The 24171-nt window shown below is 40.6% G+C and overlaps 1 protein-coding gene and 1 non-coding gene across 2 annotated transcripts; one reads left to right on the top strand and one right to left on the bottom strand.

Annotated features, from left to right (window-relative positions):
• The first annotated feature begins 1206 nt into the window (after window positions 1-1206).
• Window positions 1207-22273, top strand: LOC118517906 (zinc finger protein OZF-like). Its single transcript, XM_036064335.1, has 5 exons — window positions 1207-3181; window positions 3370-3414; window positions 9414-9564; window positions 18483-18572; window positions 20593-22273. Exons 1-5 carry the CDS (start codon window positions 3122-3124, stop codon window positions 21840-21842), a joined length of 1596 nt encoding a protein of 531 aa, XP_035920228.1. The 5' UTR covers window positions 1207-3121; the 3' UTR covers window positions 21843-22273.
• LOC115500235 lies at window positions 16185-16291 on the bottom strand. Its single transcript, XR_003964470.1, has one exon. It is a non-coding gene; the product is annotated as a U6 spliceosomal RNA (small nuclear RNA).
• Window positions 22274-24171: the final 1898 nt, after the last annotated feature.

Genomic DNA, 24171 nt, shown 5'->3' with positions numbered 1-24171 from the left:
GCTAGAGGCAAGACTTTTATAGAGAAGTCGCAGAAGCAAAGCAAGGAAATTATTTGATTGCCTATAGTTTAAACAGTTGTCTTATTTGGGAAAGCCTCATTTGTGATTGGTTGGCCTTAGGTTTTGATTTCGTAACCTTGAGGCATTTACAGGCTTAGGTTTTGATTTGCTTGGGAGGGTTGCTAAGGCATTCGAACCACCTAAGTCTAATAGTCTCCTTGTTTAATTATTTAACAGTAATAACACTATTACATGGTATTTATTATTTTTAAAAAACTGCGCAGATTCTGAAGTGCTTTCAGCAAACATTGAGACACCCAAATGAATATTTCACAACCTTCCTCTTCTTGACAAATGAGAGAACTGAGGGAAAGCAGCTGGCCCAAAGCCACAGAGCAAGTTCAAGACCAGGTTGAGAGGAGGTTTCAGGGGTTTGGGATTATCCTTCAGAGTTTATCCTCAAACACTTCTCCTCTGCTGCCATCTGAGGTGTCTTTAGCAGTGGCTGAGTTTTCCCATCCCAATCTGGGACAGCATTCCCAGGAGGGGAACATTTGAATTCCATTTTCCAGGATGACAGGCTGGAGGTCACCAGATGAAAGCATTCTGACTTTCCCTCTCCCAGTGCTCTGTCTCAGGAAGAATACTGCTCCATCCTGACTTTTCCACCCTAATTGAAACCTAAATTAAATAACCTACCTCAGTAAGCATATTTTATCATTATTATACCTAATATTGGGGAAGTGAGGCAATGTGTTGTAGATCAACTGACTCTGGCTGAGACTCACGCTCCTCTTTGGCTTAATAACGGGAGCGGCTTCTCCTATTCCCCCACCCCACTTCCCCATCTTTATTTGCACCTTGCACTGCGTGTCTCTTTTCTACACATCTTAGCGGGAGCGGTTCCTTGACTCTATCCTCAGAAACCCGGGATTCTTTGTTGCTCCCGCATTGTCCCAGTACATCTTTTCTGTAGCTCCCGTATTCCACTTCTACCTTGCCTTGCTCTCAGGATTCTCTGCTGTACGGCACTAACACCTACTCGAAATATGGCGCCTCCCGTTCCGTCACACTCTCCGTTAACTAGGCGCAGCCATATTAATCTTCCTGGCTCAGCCCGACTAAACACCTGAAAAGTCTCGCGATAGAAGCAGGTCGAGGGCTGCGCCTGCTTCCGCCGTTAACACCGGAGAGTCCGCAGCCCTCACGGTGGGAGGGGGTGGCCTTGTCGCTCAGCTGAGGTCCCCGCAGGAGAGGCTGGGAGTTGAGGGGTCCGGTTCACAGAAAACGAGGTTTCAGTCACTGGCTGCGGTATTGGGAGTAAGGGCATCATGTTTGATCAGCGATTGAGCATCTCTAGCGGTCCGTAATTTTCGGTCTTTGGTTAGTAATTAAGCGGGCCTGCCAAATCACGATTGCCGCCCGGTATAGGTTGGTATTTAGTGATGCTGCTGGTAGTAGTGGACTCTGAGGTGGGTCAGCGACTGATTGGGAATTTGTGGGACTAGTGATGGAGCGTGTCTTTGTGATTCTGAGTCTCTCGGGTTGGGGTCACATAGAAATCAATGGTTGGGCCCTGAAGACAGATATCCGTCTTTAGGGTTATGTTAGGTCAATGTGTGGGGGGCTGTATTGGGCAGCTGTTAGGAGCCTGTGTGATAGCTTAGGGAACAGGTGGTTTGCGACTAGTGATTGGGGCTCCAGCCCTGAATTGTAACGGTTTGCATTCAGGCTGCATTCCACACGCATATTGTGCTGGGTTTTCTTGCATGGGTTTATGCCTGTAAGGATGTGAGGGTCAGGGAGAGTTCCCATCCTTCCGCCAAAGGTTTTGTTTCCACTCTTGGATCTATCTGGTCAATAGACTTGAGGCAGTTTATATTCTCTGCTACTGTCTGGTAGCTAGCTAAGTACTTCAAGCCAAAGTCTCTCAAAAACCCTCTCTCAAAGCTCCTTTGCTTTCTCCCTGTCTTCTTTCAATGCATGTGCTCTCTCTGGACAGTTTCAACCACACTCATTGCATCACCTTCCACCTTGAAAGCCATGACTTGCCAATCTATAGCACCAGCCTAGACATTTCTAATAAGCTCCAGATTCACAGTAGCCAGCTGTCTCCTACACATCTCTGTGGGGTTCACTCACAGAACCTCAATCTTAACATGATAGAAATAGAATATATCTTCTTAGTTCTCCATACTTCACCTGCTCATCCTACTATGTTCATCATCATGAAGAGTCACCCTTACTTCAGATGGCCATAGTAAAAATCCTATAGACATCTAGTTTTCTCCCCAGCCTTCTTCTCCCCATGTCCAATCAATCTTCTGGTCATGGTGATTTAGCCTCCCTGACATCTCTCCAGTTTGTCTTCCCCATTCCCACTGCTGTGGTCCTAGTTCAGACTGCATCTTCCCTTGCCCTAAATTTGTATCAGGAAGCCCTTGTAGCAGAGTGTTGCAAACTAAGGGAAAGTCAGAGGAAGGAATGGCTGATTCTATCCAGGAAAGGCTTTCTAGAGGAGGTGACATTTGAACTGAGCCTATACATTTGAAGTGGTCCTATAAGTCTATTGATGACAGTGACTGTTACAGCTTATTAAATGTATCAAGCTAGTGAATTGTGCCCTTTAGGACTTCATTGATAAGAGTTTGGGTTAAGAGGTCAGTAGGACAATAGCTGCTAAAAATAACAATTTTTTTTTTTAATTTAAAAAGTAGCCGTTTATTTTAGAAAAACTGGAAAATGAAAATGCTAAATACAAGTCAATAGAAATCACTTTTAATCCTACACCAAAGGTAACCATAACATTTTGATGTATGTCCTTTCAGACATATTTTTGTTCCTTTCAAATATATTTCTTTTCAGTATATATATTGTTTTATAACCTATTTTTCTTCCTTTGTAATACAACAAGAACATTTTTCCAAGTCTGTAAATTCTTCTCTAAGGTACTTTAATGATTGTCTAGTATTCTGTCCTTCCATAACTGATTTAACCAGTCCCTATTGTTGAACATCTAGGTAGTGATAAAGCAGCATTGTGATGAATATCCTTGCATATATATCTTTATGTGTGTCCTTGCTTTTTTTTTTTTTTAGGATAAATATCTAATTATAGATTTATGGGGCCAAAGGAGGAGGAGAAACTTTTTAAATGTATAAAGGAATACACATTCACAAAGGTAAAACATACCATGACCTGACCTTTTCAGAACTGTAAGTTAATAAGTTGATGTTATCACAGCATAATCTTTTGTGGTCTCTCTGAAAGACACTTTTGAAAGGGGCAGGAATTCACAGGGCAGGCCCAGACTCTTAAGGTGGTCTTCTTTTTATCCCCTCCCTGCTCATCCCAGCTCTGTCTTTACAGATATCTGTGCCTTCTGAAGAGCGACAGAAAATGACCAAGTCTCAGGTAAGTGAGTTATTTATACCCCATTTTGTTTTCCATTGTATTTGAGGCAGTTTAAAAGAATTAACTCAATTAAATGAAAAAAATGTAAATAGAAATCAGGGAAAATAAAACAGAAGGTCTAGACCAAGGAAATGCAAAATATAGTGATACAAGGTCATAGTTTTTCATAGTTCATTAAAGTTGAGCTTATCATCTGCAAAGATATGATTTACATTACACATTATGATATTTTCTTGAGGGAATGAAAGCATTTTTGTCATTTAGGTTTAAAGTTATTCTCTTGATGGGTCTGCATACATATGATATAGTAGGCAGTATCCTTAACACTTAACCAACCCTTGATAAATTCTGTAGGAGGCTTCTCCATAGCTATTTCTTAAACCGTCGCTCAAAATAACAATAGGGCATAATAACATGGCATAATCCAATTTGAAGGCAGTAAAATCATGGGGCCCAAGTACATAGCTGCCAAAAAATTTACCTTGATCCACAAATTAAAGGTTGTAAAATTGGTCCAAGGAATTAACATTATTAAAGATCATAATAGTATCAATTTTAATTTGTAGTTTTTAACCAATAAATAATCAAATATTTTTCCTTTAAAATGCAATAGGTTGAGACCCTCAAAGTGTATATCAAGTGAGTATGCCTCGTGGATAGTGGAAATCAAGTGAATTTGCTCGTTTCTGTTGGTTTATTGCTCAGCTAAACACTGCTAGCAAACATCTTAATGGTTATGATTATCATATGGTTTTAAATGTTTTTATTTGAAGGCATATATTATTGAATTTTTATCTATAATGTCCCATTGGTTATACCCACCATGTAGCACACAGTTGGAGTGAGTATAGTCGTCTTCAAAGTGGGGAGCATCCATTCCTAGAAGATGGGCAAGATGATGCACTGGGGTATGGGGAGAAAAGAGAATTACGTACATATATTCTTAATGTCATAATATCTCAGTGTTGAAGTGTTTGTATATAATTTATGGGGTTTTTTTTTTGAAAAAGGTATGTATTATTGATGTACGTGCTTGTTTTTTAACTGAAAAATATCAAGAGTCACCTCATTAGAACAAAAGACACTCCTATCACCCAAGAAATTCCGAGGATTTTAGGAGCCCTGTGTCAAGAACCAGAGTCAAAGACCAAATACTAGAACAAAAGATGCTTATCACACCTTTATTGCTTAGGAAATTACAAAAGTTTTAGGAATTCTGACTAGGAGCCAGGGATGAAGACCAAAATATATATTTCTTATTGTATCACAGTATCCAGTGTCTGATTTTAAAAGTCTGGGGACTACTGGGTTATGTACCTGTACTTCTGCACCCAATTCTAATGTGTGGGGGTTCTTTCCTATACCACTGAGCAATCTTCTGACACCAGCTGGCTGTCCTACAATTCAGCTCAATTTTGACACTACCTGATGAAGTTTGGGGGTGATGGTGGGGTGGTCTGGAGCCAACGGCCAAGAAAGAATTCTTGAAGATGTCTTTGGTGCAAAAAGGTGATCTTATCAAAGCATGGGAACAGGGCCTGTGGGTAGAAAGAGCTGCACTGGGGTCATGACGGGTAACTCATTATATGCCCTCAGGTTGGGAGAGGATCAGGGTAGAGTAAGTCTCTAAGGAATTTTGGAAGCAAGGTTCCAGGACCTTGAGGGGCTAGCTGTTGCTAGGGAAATGCCATTTATTACTGTTTAATAAAATCACAGTCATGAGAACCTTCCGATATATATCAGGGGGCCATAAGCTTGGAGTATGATTGCCAGCATATATCTTGGGGCAGTTGAGATAAAGGAAGTAGACTTACAGGATCCTCGAGGTTGGGATAATGTTAAGCTAATGTTCTCTTTTGCCCCCAGCAAAGGGTCATCCTTGAGGCAGCTGAGCTTCTAGAGGGAGGTCACTCTGCTAATCTCAAGGACTTGTCAGTGGGCTATAGGCAGTAAGGGAATTTTTCATTTGCCTTAGTTTCCCACATTACCATGGCAAGCACTTAAACCCCTTTCCTTTGTTCTTGGGTAGCTAGCAGTGTCCAAGAATATCACACATATTCCGCTGGGTGGGAGGGATGGTGTGCCAGCCTGTATTTTGCCCCCAGCTTGCCGCATGCTCCCTCATCACTACCCACCTAGAGGTAGTATCAGATACTATAGGTCAAGGGCTCCCACAAGACTGCCCTTCACTTCAGATTCTGATCGGTAGAGAAAAATCTGTTACAAGATGGCCGACAGGACTGATAGAAAAATTCCAGTCCCCGACCAAAGACTCCCCTTCCAGGTTCTTCTTCCTACTCTGCTTGCCGCACACATGCACCAGATTAGTACTAATGCGGAATGTGGAAGTAACAGACTATAAATTGTTCCTCCCTGTTCACTCAGGGCTCAGACCTCTGGAGAGTGATCTCCTGTAGCGTGTTGGTGTGAAATAAACCTCCTGCCTTCCAAGATCTCTGAGTGCCATTTGGTTCTTCTGCTGGGTGATCCAGACCAGGTTCCATTACACGGTCACTAGTCTTAAGTTGTTACCTCTGCTTCTGACTGACTAGCTATAAACAGAGGTTCCCACAACTTCTTCCTTTGGTTTTATTAATTTGCTAGAGTGGCTCATAATGAGGACTCAGAAAACCAATTTACCCACTAGATTGCCAGTTTATTACAAAGGATATTAAAGGATACAAATCAACAGTCAGATGAAAACATATAAGACAGAGTCCTGAACAAAGGAGAATGGAGTTCAAGGCCTGGCAGCTGGCACATGGCATGTGGAAGCATTCTGGTTCATGAACTTGGAGGTTCTCTGAATTCTTTCCACTTGGGTCTTTGTGGAGGCTTTATTACATGGGCATGATTGATTAAATCATTGGCCAATGGTGATCCATTGAACCTCCCAACTCCACCTCCCTCTCCAAAAATCAGGAGTAGGACTGGAAGTTTCAATTCTCTATTCTTGGTTGGCTCCCCTGGTGACCAGCCACCCTCTCCTTAGGTGCCCCCCCATCGTCCCCCCCCCCCCCCCCCCCCGCAAGCCATCTCATTAACATAATAAGAGAACTTTATCGCTTTCAGCACAGGAAATTCCAAGGGTTTTAATTTTTTTTATGTTTATTTTTGAGAGAGAGGGAGACACAGAATCCAAAGAAGACTTCAGGCTCTGAGCTGTCAGCACAGAGCCTGACTCGGGGCTCGAACCCACGAACCATGAGACCATGGTTAGCCGAAGTCGGATGCTTAACCACCGACGTAGCCACCCAGGCACCCCTCCAAGGGTTTTAGGAGCTCTATGCTAGGAACTACAAAGACCAAATATAAATTTCTTATTATAAATCACATTATCACCGTACTTTTGGTACTGTAACTGAACTAACATGAGTTTGCTCCTTGGTGAGTGAGTCAGAGATAGAAACTACACCAGGTAGAGTTATTGCACAAAGGAAACTTTTATTTGCAGTAAATAAGGAGATCCCAGGGAATAACTTCCAAAGCTGTGACACCCTGAGCAGGGGTGTGTGGGCTCTTTTTATTTAGGGTTTAGGGTGAATATTCAGAAAGTGGAGCTTTGCCATTGCATGTAAAGGCAGGCAGAAGTTTGTAGAGGCGTACTTAGGAAACATGCCTATGCATGCATCATATGTTAACCTTGAGGAAACTTGTGCTTCTTTTAGGGCAGACACTTTAACATTATAGTGGAGAAGTCAGACAAGGGTAAGGGGCTGTGGGCAAGCTCTGAGAGCCAGTAAAAACTGGATGGGGTCTTGGGTTCCTTACCTTGGGTAAGAAATTCAGGGCCTTGCTTACTTTTGAAACAGCACTGGGAGTTTTACCATTGATTTATGGTTAGGCTGTTTCCTAGCCTGGTAGAGACTGTTAGTTTTCTGCATTCCCTTTGTTCCCTTAAAATCCTTAACTACTGAGGTTTTTGCATTTAATTCTAACCTTAGGAAGCTCTGCAAGAAATGTGCACAGGCAAGTAGAACCCAGAGGGCGTAGATCGAGGGAAAACAGTTGGGGGCCTAAAATGACTTCTCACAGAAGCTCTGTCTTGTCTTTTTCTGGGGACCTTTAACTTCGTTCTGCTTCCAGTACCAGCGTATCTCCTCATTTCCGGACATCGTTTTCCTCTATCCCATCTCAACCAACTTCCATAGTCCTATTCTAGATATATAATCACCAATAACTGTACCTCCAAGCATTTCATTCTGGCCATTATTTCTGTTTCTGGTTTGTTTACGGTAGTACCTTGACTCCAGTAATTCTCCACTTCCATCCAAAGCTCCGATCCATTGATCCTCCACTTTTTCAGTGTCCTTTACACCCCACTCCCTACTTCTTACTTCTCGCTTTTCTCAGCTTGAATTCCATGCCTCATGGTTTTTATCTGAGCCACCGTCATCCCACTAAAATCTAATTGCCTAGTCATTATTGCCACTTGGCCAGATCTACAAGATCTATTATAATAGGCTATCTCAAAGTTAATCTGGACCAATAGAATTTTTATGGTAAAATCCATATAACATAAAATTTGCCATTTTAATCATTTTTAAGTGTGCAATTCAGTAGTATTAATTATGTTCACAATTTGTGAATCCATCACCACTATTTCCAAAACTTTTTCATCACTCCAAACAGAAACTCTGTACCCATTGAGCGATAACTCACTTTTCTACTTTACCCCCACAGCCCTCGGTCACCTCAAAATTACTTCTGGCTCTGTGAGTTTGCTTATTCTAGATATTTCATATAATTGGAGAGGGGCGGAGACACAGAATCCGAAGCAGGCTCCAGGCTCTGAGCTGTCAGCACAGAGCCTGACATGAGGCTCCAACTCCCATAAGATCATGACCTGAGCCAAAGTCAGGTGCTTAGCCGACTGAGCCACCCAGGCACCCCTGTTCTCTAGAGCATTTTATTTATTTATTTTTTTTAATTTTTTTTTTTCAACGTTTATTTATTTTTGGGACAGAGAGAGACAGAGCATGAACAGGGGAGGGGCAGAGAGAGAGGGAGACACAGAATCGGAAACAGGCTCCAGGCTCTGAGCCATCAGCCCAGAGCCTGACGCGGGGCTCGAACTCACGGACCGCGAGATCGTGACCTGGCTGAAGTCGGACGCTTAACCGACTGCGCCACCCAGGCACCCCTCTCTAGAGCATTTTAAAGCAAATCCCATGTATGGCATTTCATCAGTATATACTTGTTTTACAGATTTTTGTTGTCTTCATTTTATGAACTGATACTGGTTTTCCCTATTGTGGTTTCCTTTTAAAATCATGAATTTAAGTCAAAAAGTTGAATTGAAACTCTTAAGTCAGTAATAGTGCAAGTGACATGCAGATATGTAAAAATTGTGAAAGCATATGAATAAATGATTTCTGAGAGCATTATTCTGAAGTACTTAAAATTCCTTGAGTTTGCCATGTTCTTTTTTCATGTCGCCATAGCTTTTTTCATACTCCTTTCTCCAGCTAGAATGATCTTTCTTCCTCTTCCATATCTTACTGGAGTTTACGCCATTCATTTTTTACATTTCAAAAAAGTTATTTTATCTTTACTTTTTTTTAAATTATTTTTACATTTTTCATTATTCATTTTGCCTAACTACATCTTCTACAAAGCCCAACTCAACCTCCCAAAATAGAATCATTCTTTCTTTCCTATTTGTATTATAACTTATTTAACACCCTGTAGCTTTTATATATTTACTTGTTTGCTTACATCTACTAGTCTGTAAACTTCCTGTCTTTTGTTCGTACTAGTATTCTGAGCACCAAATAATGCTGGCTGTGTGGTTGCCTAATAAGTGCTTATTGATGGAAAGAGAGGATGAATGACTCTCCATAGCAGAGGTTTCCTAATAGGTGTTCTGCTTCTCCCACATAGTAAAACTGGCCTCATAGTATAAACATCTTTAATTTATTAAGATGGACTCTGTATGATTAAAACAGCAGTGACTCCTGGTACATGCTTTACACATCACCTAGCATTTTTCACTTTAGATTGAACAGGAACGTCCTGTACAGAGATTTGTGTCATTCAAGGATGTGACTGTGGACTTCACTTGGGAGGAGTGGCAGCAGCTGGATTCTGCTCAAAGAAACCTGTACAGGGATGTGATGCTGGAGAACTATAGCAACCTTGTCTCAGTGGGTAAGTGTCATAGACTCTGAGTCTAAAGTTCTTTCTTGGCCAGCAAGAAAGCAGAGACAGGATTAAAATATGAGAGATGGCTAATGTCCGGGAAAAGACAAGAGCCCCAAATAAGGGACCTTGCTCCATATGTATTAAGATCAGAAGGCTTACAAATGTGACGGGCATGCATGAAGAGACAATCTGTGAACATTAACTCATGGGCATGAGGGAAAGGGGGTTTTGAAGATATACGGTGTTCGGGGGTTTGGCTCAATATAAAACAAAATCCTGGCACCAGGCAGATGGGCAGATGGTTGTTAACAGCAGACAGGAGGCGCTGTGTCTGTTTATCCTAGCTAGCCCAGGGGATAAGACAGATAGAGCACCTCAGGGTTAACAAGGCACCTTTCTTTTGTTAATCAGCTCCCTTCTGGGCAGCATCACCTGCAGCACAGCAGTCTATAGCCCTATTTACCTGTTTACCTAATTTGGTCCTTCCTGTGAAAGCAGCTTTCTGCCATAGTACTAAATTGGGGGTGCTTTTTCCCTGAATACCTAATCTTGCTTACCTCATATACCTTTGTATAGGGGGTTTTTGCCCCCCTTTCTATTCTGGAGGCATTTGCCCCCCCCCCCGCCCCGTTTTATTCTGGGGGCCTAATCTTGTTTACCCAAGCTTGGGTGTGAGCATCCCATGGCTTTGTAATTCTTTATGCATTGTTAGCTCATCAGTACAGGCTCAGGGAATTCCTAAGCTTATTCCTCACAGGTAAGGACATCACTCAGAGGGTACTAGGAACTAATTACCTATTGCTATGTAACAATCACTTCAAAATTTAGTAGCTTAAAACAAACAATTTTTACTAACAATTTCTGTAGGTCAGGAATTTGGAAGGGCTTAGCTGGGTGGTTCTGGCATGTGGTCCCCTATGGTTGTAATCAGATATTAGCAGGGACTGCAGTCATCTGAAGGCTTGACTGACAGAGTAGGATCCATTTCTTTTCTTTACTTTTTTTTTTTAAGAAGTTGCAATTTATTTATTTTTAATTAAAAAAATTGTTTATGTTTATTTATTTATTTTTTTAAATATGAAATTTATTGTCAAATTGGTTTCCATATAACACCCAGTGCTCATCCCAACAGGTGCCCTCCTCAATGCCCATCACCCACCCTCCCTCCCTTCCACCCCCCATCAACTCTCAGTTTGTTCTCAGTTTTCAAGAGTTTCTTATGTTTTGGCTCCCTCCCTCTCTAACCTTTTTTTTTTTTTTTTTTTTTTGCCTTCCCCTCCCTCATGGTCTTCTGTTAAGTTTCTCAGGATCCACATAAGAGTGAACACATACGGTATCTGTCTTTCTCTGTATGACGTATTTCACTTAGCATAACACTCTCCAGTTCCATCCACGTTGCTACAAAGGGCCACATTTCATTCTTTCTCGTTGCCACGAAGTACTCCATTGTGTATATAAACCACAATTTCTTTATCCATTCATCAGTTGATGGACATTTAGGCTCTTTCCATAATTTGGCTATTATTGAAAGTGCTGCTATAAAAACTGGGGGTACAAGTGCCCCTACGCATCAGCACTCCTGTATCCCTTGGGTAAATTCCTAGCAGTGCTATTGTTGGGTCATAGGGTAGATCTATTTTTAATTTTTTGAGGAACCTCCACACTTTTCCGGAGCGGCTGCACCAGTTTGCATTCCCACCAACAGTGCAAGAGGGTTCCCGTTTCTCCACATCCTCTCCAGCATCTATAGTCTCCTGATTTGTTCATTTTGGCCACTCTGACTGGCGTGAGGTGATATATCAGTGTGGTTTTGATTTGTATTTCCCTGACGAGGAGCGATGTTGGGCATCTTTTCATGTGCCTGTTGGCCATCCGGATGTCTTCTTTAGAGGAGTGTCTATTCATGTTTTCTGCCCATTTCTTCACTGGATTGTTTGTTTTTCAGGTGTGGAGTTTGGTGAGCTCTTTATAGATTTTGTATACTAGCCCTTTGTCTGATATGTCATTTGCAAATATCTTTTCCCATTCTGTTGGTTGCCTTTAGTTTTGTTGATTGTTTCCTTTTCAGTGCAGAAGCTTTTTGTCTTCATGAGGTCCCAATAGTTCATTTTTGCTTTTAATTCCCTTGCCTTTGGGGATGTGTCACGTAAGAAATTGCTGCGGCTGAGGTCAGAGAGGTCTTTTCCTGCTTTCTGCTCTAGGGTTTTGATGGTTTCCTGTCTCACATTCAGGTCCTTTATCCATTTCGAGTTTATTTTTGTGAATGGTGTAAGAGAGTGGTCTAGTTCATCCTTCTGCATGTTGCTGTCCAGTTCTCCCAGCACCATTTGTTAAAGAGACTGTCTTTTTTCCATTGGATATTCTTTCCTGCTTTGTCAAAGATTAGTTAGCCATACTTTTGTGGGTCTAATTCTGGGGTTTCTATTCTATTCCATTGGTCTATGTGTCTGTTTTTGTGCCAGTACCATGCTGTCTTGATGATTACAGCTTTGTAGTAGAGGCTAAAGTCTGGGATTGTGATGCCTCCCGCTTTGGTCTTCTTCACTACCACTTTGGCTATTCGGGGTCTTTTGTGGTTCCATACAAATTTTAGGATTGCTTGTTCTAGCTTCGAGAAGAATGCTGGTGCAATTTTGATTGGGATTGCATTGAATGTGTATGTAGATTGCTTTGGGTAGTATTGACATTTTAACAATATTTATTCTTCCAATCTATGAGCATGGAATGTTTTTCCATTTCTTTATATCTTCTTCAATTTCCTTCATAAGCTTTCTATAGTTTTCAGCATACAGATCTTTTACATCTTTGGTTAGGTTTATTCCTAGGTATTTTATGCTTCTTGGTGCAATTGTGAATGGGATCAGTTTCTGTATTTGTCTTTCTGTTGCTTCATTATTAGTGTATAAAAATGCAGCTGATTTCTGTACATTGATTTTGTATCCTGCGACTTTGCTGAATTCATGTATCAGTTCTAGCAGACTTTTGGTGGAGTCTATTGGGTTTTGCATGTATAAGATCATGTCATCTGCAAAAACGAAAGCTTGACTTTCTTTGCCAATTTTGATGCCTTGATTTCCTTTTGTTGTCTGATTGCTGATGCTAGCACTTCCAACACTGTTAAACAACAGCGGTGAGAGTGGACATCCCTGTCGTGTTCCTGATCTCAGGTGGAAAACTCTCAGTTTTTCCCCATTGACGATGATATTAGCTGTGGGATTTTCATAAATGGCTTTTATGATGTTTAAGTATGTTCCTTCTATCCCAACTTTCTCAAGGGTTTTTATTAAGAAAGGATGCTGAATTTTGTCAAATGCTTTTTCTGCATTGATTGACAAGATCATATGGCTCTTATCTTTTCTTTTATTAATGGGCTGTATCACATTGATTGATTTGTGAATGTTGAAGCAGCCCTGCATCCCAGGAATGAATCCCATTTGATCATGGTGAATAGTTCTTATTATATGCTGTTGAATTCGATTTGTTAGTGTCTTATTGAGAATTTTTGCATCCATATTCATCAGAGATATTGGCCTGTGGTTCTCTTTTTTTGCTGGGTCTCTGTCTGGTTTAGGAATCAAAGTAATTCTGGCTTCATAGAATGAGTCTGGAAGTTTTCCTTCCCTTTCTATTTTTTGGAACAGCTTGAGAAGGATAGGTATTATCTCTGCTTTAAATGTCTGGTGGAACTCCTCTGGGAAGCCATCTGGTCTTGGACTCTTATTTGTTGGGAGATTTTTGATTCAATTTCTTTGCTGGTTATGGGTCTGTTCAAGCTTTCTATTTCCTCCTGATTGAGTTTTGGAAGCGTGTGGGTGCTTAGGAATTTGTCCATTTCTTCCAGGTTGTCCAGTTTGTTGGCATATAGTTTTTCATAGTATTCCCTGATAATTGCTTGTGTTTCTGAGGGATTGGTTGTAATAATTCCATTTTCATTCATGATTTTATATATTTGTGTCATCTCCCTTTTTTTTTTTTTTGAGAAGGCTGGCTAGAGGTTTGTCAATTTTGTTTATTTTTTCAAAAAAACCAACTCTTGGTTTCATTTATCTGCTCTACAATTTTTTAAAATTCTATATTGTTTATTTCTGCTCGGATCTTTATTGTTTCTCTTCTTCTGCTGGGTTTAGGCTGCCTTTGCTGTTCTGCTTCTATTTCCTTTAGGTGTGCTGTTAGATTTTGTATTTGGGATTTTTCTTGTTTCTTGAGATAGGCCTGGATGGCAATGTATTTTCCTCTCAGGACTGCCTTTGCTGCATCCCAAAGCATTTGGATTGTTGTATTTTCATTTTTATTTGTTCCCATATATTTTTTAATTTCTTCTCTAATTGCCTGGTTGACCCATTCATTCTTTAGTAGGGTGTTCTTTAACCTCCATGCTTTTGGAGGTTTTCCAGACTTTTTCCTGTGGTTGATTTTAAGTTTCATAGCATTGTGGTCTGAAAGTGTGCATGGTATGATCTCAATTCTTTTATACTTATTAAGGGCTGTTCTGTGACACAGTATGTGATCTTGGAGAATGTTCCATGTGCATTCGAGAAGAAAGTATATTCTGTTGCTTTGGGATGCAGAGTTCTAAATATATCTGTCAAGTCCATCTGATCCAATGTATCATTCAGGGCCCTTGTTTCTTTAGTGATCCTGTATCTAGATGATCTATCCATTGTTGTAAGTGGAGTATTAAAGTCCCCTGCAATTACCACATTCTTATCAATAAGGTTGCTTATGTTTGTGATTGTTTTATATATTTGGGGGCTCCTGTATTCAGCACATAAACATTTATAATTGTTAGCTCTTCCTGATGGATAGACCCTGTAATTATTATACAATGCCCTTCTTCATCTCTTGTTACAGCCTTTAATTTAAAGTCTAGTTTGTCTGATGTAAGTATGGCTACTCCAGCTTTCTTTTGACTTCCAGTAGCATGATAGATAGTTCTCCATCCCCTCACTTTCAATCTGAAGGTGTCCTCAGGTCTAAAATGAGTCTCTGGTAGACAGCAAATAGATGGGTCTTGTTTTTTTATCCATTCTGATACCCTATGTCTTTTGGTTGCAGCATTTAGTCCATTTACATTCAATGTTATTATTGAAAGATACAGGTTTAGAGTCACTGTGATGTCTGTAGGTATCATGCTTGTAGTGATGTCTCTGGTACTCTGTGGTCCTTGCAACATTTCACTCACAGAATCCCCCTTAAGATCTCTTATAGGGCTGGTTTAGTGGTGATGAATTCCTTCCGGTTTTTTTTTGTTTGGGAAGACCTTTATCTCTCATATTCTGAATGATAGGCTTGCTGGATAAAGAATTCTTGGCTGCATATTTTTTCTGTTCATCACATTGAAGATTTGCTGCCATTCCTTTCTGGCCTGCCAAGTTTCAGTAGATAAGTCTGCCACTAGTCTTATCGGTCTCCCTTTATATGTTAGGGCACGTTTCTCCCTCGCTGCTTTCAGAATTTTTTCTTTATCCTTGTATTTTGCCAGTTTCACTATGATATGTCGTGCAGAAGATCGATACAAGGTACGTCTGAAGGGAGTTCTCTGTGCCTCTTGGATTTCAATGCCTTTTTCCTTCCCCAGATCAGGGTAGTTATCAGCTATGATTTGTTCAAGTACACCTTCAGCCTCTCTCTCTCAGTCTTCCTCCTCTGGAATTCCTATTATACGGATATTGTTCCGTTTGATTGCATCACTTAGTTCTCTAATTCTTCCCTCATACTCCTGGATTTTTTTATCTCTCTTTTTCTCAGCTTCCTCTTTTTCCAGACCTGATGTCTGTCCCCAGCCCACCGCTGGGGCCACAGTCAGACTGGTGTGTACCTTATCTTCCCCTCTCCCAGGGGCAGGACTCACTGTGGAGTGGTGTGGCCCCTGTCTGGGCTACTTTCACAATGCCAGGCTTGTGGTGCTGCTTTGATGGGATCTGATATATTAGCCGGGGTGGATCTGCAGAGTGCACAGGGGTGGGAGGGGTAGGCTTAGCTCGCTTTGCCATTGGTGGTCCCCTGTGGGAGGGGCCCTGCAGCACCAGGAGGAAGGCAGACCTATTGGAGGGATGGATCCACAAAAGCACAGCCTTGGGTGTTTGCGCGGTGCAAGCAAGTTCAGTGACGGGAACTGGTTCCCTTTGGGATTTCGGCTGGGGGACGGGAGAGGGAGATGGCACTGGCCAGTGCCTATGTTCCCTGCCAAGCTGAGCTCTGTCTTCCAGGGCTCGACACCGGTGTCCTCTCGCCCTCCCACTCTCCAAGCAGAGCTGTTGACTTATAACATTCCTGATGTTAAGTCCCGCTGGCTGTCAGAACTCACGCAGTCCGGCCCCTCCGCTTTTGCAAGTCAGACTCGGGGGCTCTGCCTTGCTGGGCGGGCTGCCCCTCCACCACCCGGCTCCCTCCCACCAGTCCATGTAGCATGCACTGCCTCTCCGCCCTTCCTACCCTCTTCCATGGGCCTCTTGTCTACACTTGGCTCCAGAGAGTCCATTCTGCTAGTCTTATGGCTGTTTTCTGGGTTATTTAGGCAGAGATGAGTGGAATCTAAGTGATCAGCAGGACGAGGTGAGCTCAGCATCCTCCTACGCCGTCATCTTCCCCTTTCTACTATGTTTGTTCATTTTTTTTTATTATTTTTTTTTATGGAATGCTTCACGAATTTGCGTGTCATCCTTGCGCAGAGGCCATGCTAATCTTCTCTGTATTGTTCCAATTTTAGTATATGTGCTACCGAAGCGAGCACTATGTTTGTTTATTTTTTTTTATTTTTTAAAAATTTTTTTTAACCTTTATTTATTTTTGAGACAGAGAGAGACAGAGCATGAATGGGGGAGGGTCAGAGAGAGGGGGACACAGAATCTGAAACAGGCTCCAGGCTCTGAGCTGTCAGCACAGAGCCCGACGCGGGGCTCGAACTCACGGACCACAAGATCATGACCTGAGCCGAAGTCGGCCGCCCAACTGACTGAGCCACCCAGGTGCCCCTGCTTGTTTATTTTTAAAGGAGAGTGCAAGTGAGGCAGGGGCATAGAAAAGGGGACAGAGAGAGGGGGACATCAGGCTCACGCTGACAGCAGTGAGCCTGATGTGGGGCTCGAACTTGCGAACTGCAAGATCATGACCTGAGCTAAAGTCAAATGCTCAACCAATGGAGCCACCAGGGCGCCCCTGTAGGATCCAGTTTCTGAGATAACTCACTCACATGGCTGTTGACAGGAGCCTTTAGTTCCTTGCTGTCCATTGGCAAGAGATCTCAATTTCTCACCATGTGCACCCGTTTTTATGACATGGCAAACTTCCCCCAGATAGAGTGAGCTGAGAGAAAGCCAGGAGGAAGTCACAGTGCCTTTTATGACCAGGTCTCTGAAATCACATACCATCACCTCTACCTTCTTGTGTTCATTAGAAATGAGTTACTAAGTCCAGCCCATGTTTAAGGGGAGGAGAGAATCTCTTGAAGGGAAGAGTGCCAAAGAACTTATGAACATATTAAAACCACCAGAGTACCCAATTGCCTGCCTTTCCTTTCTTATTTACTGAAAACTGCTGGGTCTCTGAATATTTAATGAGCTTCATTTCAAGCTATAAAGGTCTAAAGAATATTAATTTTGAGTACCAAATATTCCAGTGGACTTGGATGAAAAGAAAATGGGTGATGCATCCTGCTCATTCTTTGGAGGTTAAAGATGATGGGCTGTGCCTACATTCCTAGTTTTTATAAGATTAGTTGACATAGAACATATATAGTAAATAGCCCGAATCTTAAATGTACAGATTGATGCATTTTTTCCCTATGTTATTTAAACACTGCCCAGATCAATGTATAAAACATTTCAGGCACCCTAGCAAGCTCCCATGGACCCCTTGCCATTTATCTCCTCAACTTGTGATAACAACTTGTGGCTTTTATCACCATAGATTAGTTTTGTCTGTTCTTGAACTTCATCTAAGTGTAACCACACAGTATATAAGTTTTTATTGTCTGGCATCTTTCTTTTTTTTTTTTTTTAATTTTTTAATGTTTATTTTTTATTTGTTTTTGAGAGAGAGAAAGAGAGAACATGCACCAGTGGGGGGAGGCAGAGAGAGAGAGGGAGACACAGAATCTGAAGCAGGTTCCAGGCTCTGAGCTGTGAGCACAGAGCCTGATGCAGGGCTTGAACATACAGACTGTGAGATCATGACCTGAGCTGAAGTTGGACGCTTAACCGACTGAGCCACCCGGGCGCCCCTGGCATCTTTGTTTAACATAGTATCTGTGAAATTCATCCATGTTGTTGCAATTGACAGTAGCTTGTTTCTCCTTACTGTTTCATCATACTCCATTCAGTGAGTTTAGAGTAATTCATCAACGTATCCATTCTACTGTTGGTAGTCATCTGGCTTGTTTCAGATTTGGGCCATTGAATAAAGCTGTATGGACATTCTTATATACACCTTCTAGTGGAAATAAACATTCTATTTCTATTGGGTATATATACAGGAGTGGAGTTTCTGAATCATGGCACATGTATATTTAGCTTTAGATGATACCACCAGGCAGTTTTCCATAGAGGTTATACCAGTTTATTTCCTACTAGCATTATGGCAGCTCCATCAACATTTGGTAATGTTGGCATTTTTTTAAAGTTTATTTATTTGTTTTGAATGAGACAGAGCGCAAGTGGGGTAGGGGCAGAGAGAAGGAGAATTCCAAGCAGGCTCCAAACAGTCAACATAGAGCCTGATGCCAGGCTCGAGAACTCAGGTAACTGTGAGATCGTGACCTGAGCCAAAATCAAGAGTCAGACGTTTAACTGACTAAGCCATCCCGACACCCTGGTAATGTTAGTCTTTTTAATTTTGGCTATTCTAGTGCATATGTAGTGGGCTTGAGTTCTAGGATGGTTGGATGTCCACTAATGCCCAAGTTCTATATCCTTTCCCATAAACAGGGTATCAGTATCTGAAGTCAGATGTAGTCTTATTGAAGCAAGGAGAACCATGGATGGAGGGGGGAGAAATCTCAAATTGGGCCTATCCAGGTAAGTGAGAACCTGGTATATGGGAAACAGGGATGTAAGATTAGTATTGATTAGTGAGACATTTATCTTTGAAATATTTTTTAGGAAATCATTCTTTTAAGGCCATAGAGGTCTCAAAATGGCCGAAGACTGTTGGTGTGAGATAGTCAAATACCTAAATAACACTTCTACATACCAAACACCCACGCAATCCATTTTCTTTGCTTAACTTTTAGAGAGAGAGGTAACCCCCTTATCTGTTCTTTCTGTCTTATTTATGCCCATATCATTTAGGACATTCTTAATTAGTTAACCTCTCTTTGGCTAACATCTACAGCACCCTATTCTTCCAAAATGGGCTTATACTCTTCCCGTTACACATTTACCCAGACTTAGATATGCCCTCTATCAAAGTAACTTACCAAATGATATTCATATCCTTTTTAATTACCTTGTTTTATTCATCTTCCGTTTAGTGTCATATGTCTTGATATTATAACGTCCTGTTTTGTGTTTTTTCAGTTTTCAGATACTCCAGTAATATAAATATTCTTCCTTTGTCAGTCTTCTTTTTCTACTTTCTTTGTGACCATTTTCACTTGATTCTTTATGTCATTTTTATTATCTTGGTTGTTTTCCTATCTTTTTTCAGTGCTTCTTATTAAATTCTTCTTACCTCCCTGCCCACACCTTGTAATTTAATCTTTCATTTTCCCCCTGAGTTTAACCAATTCTTTTTCATCTCTCCATTTTTTGTTTGTTTGCTTCTTTGTTTTTTTAAATAAGTTCTGCTTCATAGTGGTTTTCCAGGTCCTCAGATGCTTGTTTGAATATATTCTGTTTGGAGTTCAGACAATATTTTCTTCTGGTTCATGGATAGTTATTTTTGTGTTTTGCAGGGGACAGTTTCCTCTCAATATCTGCACAAATTTATTTCCTGATTTTCTGTAGTAGTTCTCTATGGACTGTACTTTTATTCTGTTCATTTTATTACATCACAGTGTTTTGGTAAGATTTCTAAATTTTATGGAGTTCTTTTCTGTTAGTATAGTAGGTCTTTTCCCCTCCTTCTTTTATTTTGGGATTGGAAAAGAGTTTTGGCTTTTCTGGTTTTGTGGTTTTCATTGTCTTCCAGGACCCATATTTTCCTTTTCTTTCTTTCCTCATTACCACCACCTAGTTATGAGCAGGTATGTCTTCCTTGTTTTTTGCCTTCTTTCTCCCTCTGAAACTGTCTGTTTTTCTACCTCAGAACCGCCCCCTTTAAATAGACCCTGTCTTATTCCATGCATTTTTATGTCATCTGCCTCTTTAAGATGCATATATGTGGAAATCCCTATCCTGTAGTTGTGCTCTAATATGCTTGGTTACTTATAAAATACTTGTAACTGTTTTTATGTTTAGTGTGGATTTAATTTTTCTGCTGGTCACTTCCGCTCATTCTCCGTCCCCTTTGCTAGCATCCTTCCTTTGTCTTTCCTGAAATGATTTTTGGATCTGCCTCTGTTCTTCACCGAGCCTTGTGGTGCATTGGGGTTGGTGCCATGTGGGACTGTGACACTGAGTTCATCAACTCTTCTTTTTCCATTGCATCTTGCTAACTTTTTTTTATGCCTGTTTATTCTTCTATCTTTGAATTTTAAGCTTACCTTTATTTCAAAACTGACTGTACTCATTATCAGATTTCTATCTATTTCTATTAAAACAAAGAATGTTGGGGCGCCTGGGTGGCGCAGTCGGTTAAGCGTCCGACTTCAGCCAGGTCACGATCTCGCGGTCCGTGAGTTCGAGCCCCGCATCAGGCTCTGGGCTGATGGCTCAGAGCCTGGAGCCTGTTTCCGATTCTGTGTCTCCCTCTCTCTCTGCCCCTGCCCTGTTCATGCTTTGTCTCTCTCTGTCCCCCCAAAAAATAAACAAACCTTGAAAAAAAAAATTAAAAAAAAAAAACAAAAACCAAAGAATGTTATTTTTTATTTTTGTGTTTTGTATTCTTCAAAGCTCAGGAGTGAAGTAAGATCACTTACACTTGGGCTTTTTTCAGACTTTGAAACTGGAATGAAAGAATTAACAACACAGAAGAGCATTTCTGAAGAAGTGGTACTCCATAACATGATTGTATACTCAACCTTTGGAGACTGGAAACTTGAAGATGAGATAAATCACCAGGAAAACCAGGACAATTTTTTGAACCAGGTTGCATTCATTAACAATAAGCCCCTGACTGAGGAGATAGATTGTGAATGTAACAGTGCACTGGGGAAAGGAATTCATCTGAACAGAACATCTAGTGAACACAACAGAGCCTTCATGCAAAAGCCACACCTTTTTGCACAGCCGAAAATTCTAACCAGTGAGAAATTATATAAATGTGTTCAGTGTGGGAAAGCCTTCAGTGGAAAGTCGGGACTTATTGTACATCAGAGAATTCATACTGGAGAGAAACCATACAAATGTAATGAATGTGAAAAAACCTTTATTCAGAAGTCACAACTCACTGTACATCAGAGAACTCATACAGGAGAGAAACCCTATGAATGTAATGAATGTGGGAAAGCATTCATCCAGAAGTCAAACCTCATTATTCATCAGAGGATTCACACAGGGGAAAAACCATATGAATGCAATGAATGTGGGAAAGCTTTCATCAAGAAATCAACACTTAGTGTTCATCAAAGAGCTCATACTGGGGAGAAGCCATATGAATGTAGTGACTGTGGGAAAGCCTTCATCTGGCAGTCACAGCTCACTGTACATCAGAGAATTCACACTGGGGAGAAACCCCATGGATGTAATGAATGTGGAAAAGCCTTCAACAGGAAGTCAGAACTAAGTGTACATCACAGAATTCACACTGGGGAGAAACCCTTTGAGTGTAATGAATGTAAAAAAGCCTTCATTCAAAAGTCAGATCTCATTGTACATCAGAGAACTCACACTGGGGACAAAAGGTATCAATGCAACGATTGTGGGAAAGCCTTCATCCGGAGCTCACAGTTCATTGAACATCAGAGAATTCATACTGGGGAGAAACCCTATGAATGCAGTGAATGCAGAAAAGCTTTTATCCAGAAATCACAACTCATTGTGCATCAAAGAATCCATACTGGGATGAAGCCATATGAATGCATTGAGTGTGGAAAAGCCTTTAGTAAGAAGTCACACCTCACTGTGCATCATAGAATACATACTGGAGAAAAACCCTATGAATGTAGTAATTGTAGAAAAGCTTTCAGCAAGAAATCTACTCTCATTGTTCATCAGAGAATTCATATTGAACACAAATACTTTTAATGGAATGAGAAAACTTTGATTCAGCGATCAAAGTTTCATCACACATCATAGAATTCATTAAGCCTAAAAATTCTATGAATGTACTAAACTTGAGAAGCCTTCAACAATAGCTCCCAAACTATTAAGCACCAAAAATAAATACCAAGAAGCAACTTTGAGAAATCATGTTTCCAAAAATAAATTACATTGGACATCTTGGTTCAGGCCTAATACTAAAAGTTTTTTTTAAGTATGATAGAAAAATCTCAACCACATGCGATTGACTTGTTCACTGTGTAGTACAAATTTTTTAAATGAGTGAGTATAGTTGGCATTTGAGCAACATGGGTTAGGGGCACCATTGCCCTATGCACTTGAAAATTCATGTGTAACTTAACTCTCCAAAAACTTAACTAATAAATAGCCTCCTACTATTGACTGGAAGCCTTACTGGTGACATAACCATTGATTAACACGTTTTTATATTATATGTATTGTATATTGTATTCTTACAATTAAGTAAGCTATAAAAAAGAAAATGATATTAAGAAAGTCATAAGGGGGTATCTATGGGGCTCAGTCAGTGGAGCATGTGACTCTTAATCTTGGGGTTGTGAGTTCGAGTCCCACATTAGATGTAGAGATTATTTAAAAATCTTTTTAAAAAGTCATAAGGAAGAGAAAATACATTTATAGTATTGTACTGTATTTATAAAAAAAATCCAAGGACCCTCATAGTTCAAACCTGTATTGTTGAAGGGCTACCTTCAAATTGATTAATCAGGACAACGAAGTGACAACTATATGTGATTATCCTACAAATCACGTAGGAATGGCGTTCATAACCCAAATTATCTGTCATTTGGAAGTGGCTATGGATATTCATGCCTGCTTTACTTTCCACACTAAATGACACCATTTTCCCCACATCTTAAAAAATGTAAAAGGAGGGGCGCCTGGGTGGCGCAGTCGGTTAAGCGTCCGACTTCAGCCAGGTCACGATCTCGCGGTCCGTGAGTTCGAGCCCCGCGTCAGGCTCTGGGCTGATGGCTCAGAGCCTGGAGCCTGTTTCCGATTCTGTGTCTCCCTCTCTCTCTGCCCCTCCCCCGTTCATGCTCTGTCTCTCTCTGTCCCAAAAATAAATAAACGTTGAAAAAAAAATTAAAAAAAAATGTAAAAGGATACATTGTAACTAAATTACAACTAGCTCTTCCCCCCACTCTTTCTTGATGTGTATAGAATTACGAGAAGATGAAACCAGTGTATTTATAAAGACATCAAAAGTTTGGTGTCTTTGATACTTTTATACTTTTGAAAATATTGCTTGATGTAAAGCATTCAGAAGTAAGAAATACATCAAACAACAGACAAAGCAAGTAGTGGATGTAGACAATGTTGGCATACTCAACATATGACAAAAATTGTTCTACACAAAGGAATTCCTCCTGTTCATAGCCCTTTTTCAGCTCATGGTATTTACATGCATACTCTTATGCATATCTTGAGATCTTTATATCCTTGTGATTATCAGAAGTGAATTTTTTAAAAGCCTTCTAGATTGGATATTTCTACCACACTTTCTGCTAAGTAATTTTACATTTACTTTCTCATTTAATCCTTTCAACAAATGCATGAAACTGAGATTATCACCATTTTATAGGTGAGGCAAGCCTAGAGAAGTTTCTTGACCTGGCTAAACCCATGTGGCTAATAAGTGGAAGGTTGGGGTTCAGATCAACCTCTTAGCCTCCACACAATTCTGTCCCACTGGAGACATGGAGGAGTTGGTGTCATGTCACTTCACCTCGACAGAATTTAAATGAACTTGACATAATATGGTATTCTGTATCCTGTCCCTACATTATGCTAAATAAATTAACAAGAAACATGCATTTTAAAAACTATTTATTTTGACAGAGAGAGATAGAGAGCAAGCAGGGGAGGGGCAGAGAGAGAATCCCAAGTCAGGTACAGAGCTTGACACGGGGCTCAAACCCACAAACCTTGAGATCATGACCTAAGTTGAAATCAAGAGTTAGACACTTAACTGACTGAGCCACCCAGTTGCTCCAAGAAACATGCATTTCGAAGGGACTATTAAATTGTAGTTTCTTATATGTAGAAGCTCTTGGAGATACATTTTGAGGGGTATCTATTTTGCTGCCCTATATGTTTTCTTGTGACCAGCCTGAACATAGAAATAATACTATTATTTTATAGTTTGTTTGCAAATTAAGTCTTTGTTTTGTTGAGTTGTCATTTTATCACAAATAACTTTTCTTAGAAATTCTATTATCCAAGGCATCCTTTCCTTTTAGTTTTATTATTTTATTTTATTTTTTTAAGTGTT

The sequence above is a fragment of the Lynx canadensis genome, chromosome D4, assembly GCF_007474595.2.
Source record: "Lynx canadensis isolate LIC74 chromosome D4, mLynCan4.pri.v2, whole genome shotgun sequence".
Classification (NCBI taxonomy): domain Eukaryota; kingdom Metazoa; phylum Chordata; class Mammalia; order Carnivora; family Felidae; genus Lynx; species Lynx canadensis.
The sequence above is the reverse complement of the archived record's forward strand: the minus strand, read 5'-3'. Positions and strand labels throughout refer to the sequence as shown.